The sequence below is a fragment of the Lycium ferocissimum genome, chromosome 11 (genome assembly GCF_029784015.1).
Source record: "Lycium ferocissimum isolate CSIRO_LF1 chromosome 11, AGI_CSIRO_Lferr_CH_V1, whole genome shotgun sequence".
Classification (NCBI taxonomy): domain Eukaryota; kingdom Viridiplantae; phylum Streptophyta; class Magnoliopsida; order Solanales; family Solanaceae; genus Lycium; species Lycium ferocissimum.
Window position 1 is genome coordinate 65,987,383 of NC_081352.1, and position 3,930 is coordinate 65,991,312.

Consider the following 3,930-nt stretch of genomic DNA (forward strand, 5'->3'; position numbering starts at 1 on the left):
TAACCTAACACTAGCAAATATGAAAAACACATTATTCTCAATTGCTATCCGCCGATGCCCTCAAGGTTCTCACAAAAACAAAGCTGCTATAAACTCAAGGACCAGATCCCGACACTGAAGATGTCTTAAGTCCTTAGGTTTGTTGTGTCTTTGTCATTATGTTCCTTATTTGTAATCCTACACTACTTTCAAGAAGTGTCATTGTAGGGTAGTTTACAACCTTTGTTGTTTTGGTTTCTTGGCTAGAGTTAGTCAAGGTTTGTAGCTTTGCAATAGAGTTATTGTAAAGTGCTTACAATAAAGTTATTGTAAGGGGTGAGGGATTAAGAGGTTAATTCCTAGGTTGCCATAGGTTGTAATCTGAAGTTGCTCAGTTTAGTGAAGTTGGAAATCCTACTAGGGTAGGTCGTGATTTTTAATCCCTTGAGTAAGGAGTTTTCCACGTAAATATCTTGTGTTATTTACTTTCAGTCGTTTACTTGAGGTAACAGATAGAGAACCTGGTTCTCTATACTGTTTGGTGGACTCTTAGTTTCTATCAAATAGAGTTGGTGAGCAAGAATTATAATGATGTCATGCCTTGGCTGGCAACTTGTGATTATATGATAAATTAAGATTCTTCTGTTTTTTACTTCAAAGCAAAATTTGACTCTTTCAGACACCAATTTGTGGCGGTATTTCTCTACAGAATAGCATATAGGGAAAGGGATCCATCATCTTTGATCTACCCTTTGGTGCATTCTTTGTTTTCATTCAATGTAAAGAGCTAAATTATCATGTCTCGTACAAGGTAATTACATGTAAATCTCTTAATAAATATTAATTGGTAATATGATAAATATGATAACTAGCCTATTATCAAATGTTCAAATTCACTGATAATATAAAAGATGTTTACACTGCTAGTATCTAATACTACTTCATTTTGTAATGTTCCATCAACCCCTCTTACGAATGTTGCAGTGGTGATCCCAAAGGAAGCAACATGTGAGTTGAAATTGCTCTAACAAGAACCCTTTGCTGAAGCAGTACTTCTGAATGAACACTACATGAACCAGTACTGTGAGTGCTATTAGACATTGATTTCCTTTTTCCTATTCAACTGATAACCGAGATCTTCATCATTATTTCCGACCTCAATTCACTTGGGCATAATCCATTTTGGTTTGTATTTAATTCGTTTTTCTTCTTTCTGTTATCATATAGGACATATTCATCCTCAATATGTCCTACATGATAGCATGTAGAACAATATCAAGAGAGTGATTCTTAAACATCCCTCTACTGATATCCTTTAACAAGATCGGATTTTTAGATGATTGAACTGGGCTTCATATCTTAAAATACATATTTGTCATTAAGAAAGATGTTTGCAGTATACGTTCTTTAAGCTGCAGTCTTGCATCTGTAAATGGTATTGCTCAAGAAAAGGAAAAGCAGACACATCATTTCTTAACTGACAAAATTAATTATTGCAGTCTAGAAATTTATACGAATTGTTACAGCAATAGCTGGAGGAAGAGGAAGGCGGACTATGATTCGTAAGGGCAAGAAAAGGAGGGAAGATAGCAATTGTATAGCATTTGAACTTAGAACAAGCTGCTCTCCAAGACTGCAAATATATAAGTTGCATCTCTACTTTATTTAAAGAACTGATGCAAAACTGATGATAGTACTGGTTTAGGCATGATCAGTTCCAGCTTCTTGTTGCTAAAATTAGCTCTTCATGATAGTCTCAACAAAATTACCTAAAGCTACATATGATGAACCACCTTCCATGATAGCTGCTTCGCTTTTCTCCTTCATCTCCCTCACCTTGGCCCTGATTTTATTCTCTGAATCCATCAGCTGCCTAATTCCATTTCCTATCTCTTCTGCTTTCACCAGCACTGGTTGGTTTATTGTCATAAAATCTTTCCTGTAATCCATCTTAATCTCCACTGCCATCTCCAAATCCTTCACCAATTGAAATGCATTGCTCTGTTGTTCTGCATACATTGGCCATGTTGCCATCGGCACTCCACTACGAACACTCTCCAGAGTCGAATTCCAACCACAATGCGATACAAATCCTCCTACTGAAGGATGAGACAAAATAGCCACCTGGGGTGCCCATCCTATCATCTTTCCCCTTCCTTTAGTCCTTTGCAAGAATCCCTCCGGCAAGACTTCCTCAAGATTCTCGAATTCGCTTGGGAATTGTAGCTTGTCTTTTGGTGGAGGTTGCCTTAGCGACCACAAGAACTGGTAGCCACTGCTCTCTAGAGCATTTGCTATTTCCTTCACCTGATCTTCTTCGAAACTCCCCATGCTTCCAAAGCAGAGGAAAACCACTGATGAATTAGGTTGCCCGTCAAGCCACTTCATAATCGAATCATATTCTTTTCCGCGACCACCATTACCACCTCCAAGGTTTAGTATAGGCCCAACAGGGTAGATTGGTGGGATTTTCTCATCATCAGAGAGAGCTTTCAAAGCGTGCGATTCAACCTCAACAGAAGTGTTCACCATAATTCCTTTCGTCTCCTTGAATCTTCTTGCAAGATCGAGGAACATGATGCTATATTCATCATTGTCTAGGATTAGCCCAGGCAAACATTTGACTGGAACCGGATTAATGTAAGTTGGGATCAGTACTTCTGACTCAGAATCGAGGTAGCTAAGCACATTCTGGCTAATTAGACTTTGAAAATGGAATTGGAGTCCTAGCATAGCTGCACCAGAAGTGTAGAAGAGATAACTTGGGACTCCAAAATCGTTCGCTACATCAATCATTGCAGTGCAGAACATGTCTATTACAAATCCCGCAAGCTTCACAGAGCTTAACGAACTAAACATATCAGCAACGGCGTCTTTGACGCGACCCTTGTAGCTGGTGATGAACTCAGACATAAACTTCATGGGATGAGTAGCACTGCCCATATTAACTGAGGTCTCAGGTTGCGTAAGTTCAAGCAACCTTATGCGAGAAGTGTAGTGTGAGGACAGTGATTTAGTATATGATGGGATCTTTGTCTCCCTGGGTAGTGTCATGATGAGAACTGTGATGGAAAGTTGATCTTCTCTATCTACTAGTTGCTTTACCATCTCCACAGTGGATACAAGGTGACCCATCCCAGGACCAGGAATGAATACTAACTCTACTCTCTTCATTTCCTTCACTTGTTTACTGGAATTCAGAGGTGTCTGAAAATGTTTTTGGGTATGTTTCAGTGGAAGTAAGTTTACTTGCTTTGACTATGTTTCAGTGGAAGTTTGTGGTCTTACTGAGATCTTGGTATGTCATTGGAGGTTTATAAAGTGAAAAGTAACTTGCAGAATAATAATTCAACATTGGTTCGAAGAACCTGAATGATGTCACTGCTTTGCTGGTCTGATGAGAAGCAATTTCCTTGAACTTGAGTTTATCACGATTGACGATGCACAAGGAGTGGCTCAAAACTCTTGGTAGCTTAAAGCCAAAAGTTAGTGAGAGGCCTAAATTTTTTGTCTCAAAAAAAAAAAAATCATATATATGTTTTTTATTTGAAATCTACTTTTTATTGTTTTTTTTAGATGCAAAGTTACGAATAATTATTTTATAATCAGTCTCTTCTAATAGTCATTTTCAAAAAAAATATTTTCTCTGTTGAGGCAACTGTTACAAGAACTGTACATTATTCTATAAGCGATATAAGATTTGAAAAAGACCAAATCTTTTTATTTGATTGAATATATTGATTAGAATATTATCATCTACTTGTATTATTTCTTTACCACTTTCAATTCAAAAAATTTGTCTTAACATCAATATCAAAGTGACTATGTTTTAAAAGGTTAAGACACAGTCAAAAAATATGTTCTTTCAAATCTTTGTATATTCTTTTTTTTTTTTTTTTTAAATGAGACCGATTTATGGCAACATCAATAAAATAATTTGCATGGTTTGTC

General features: G+C 37.0%; 1 protein-coding gene across 1 annotated transcript; it reads right to left on the reverse strand.

Annotated features, from left to right (window-relative positions):
• Positions 1–1,448: 1,448 nt before the first annotated feature.
• On the reverse strand, positions 1,449–3,425 carry LOC132037958 (anthocyanidin 3-O-glucosyltransferase 2-like). Its single transcript, XM_059428672.1, has one exon. It carries the CDS (start codon positions 3,151–3,153, stop codon positions 1,717–1,719), a length of 1,437 nt encoding a protein of 478 aa, XP_059284655.1. The 5' UTR covers positions 3,154–3,425; the 3' UTR covers positions 1,449–1,716.
• Between the last annotated feature and the right edge of the window lie 505 nt (positions 3,426–3,930).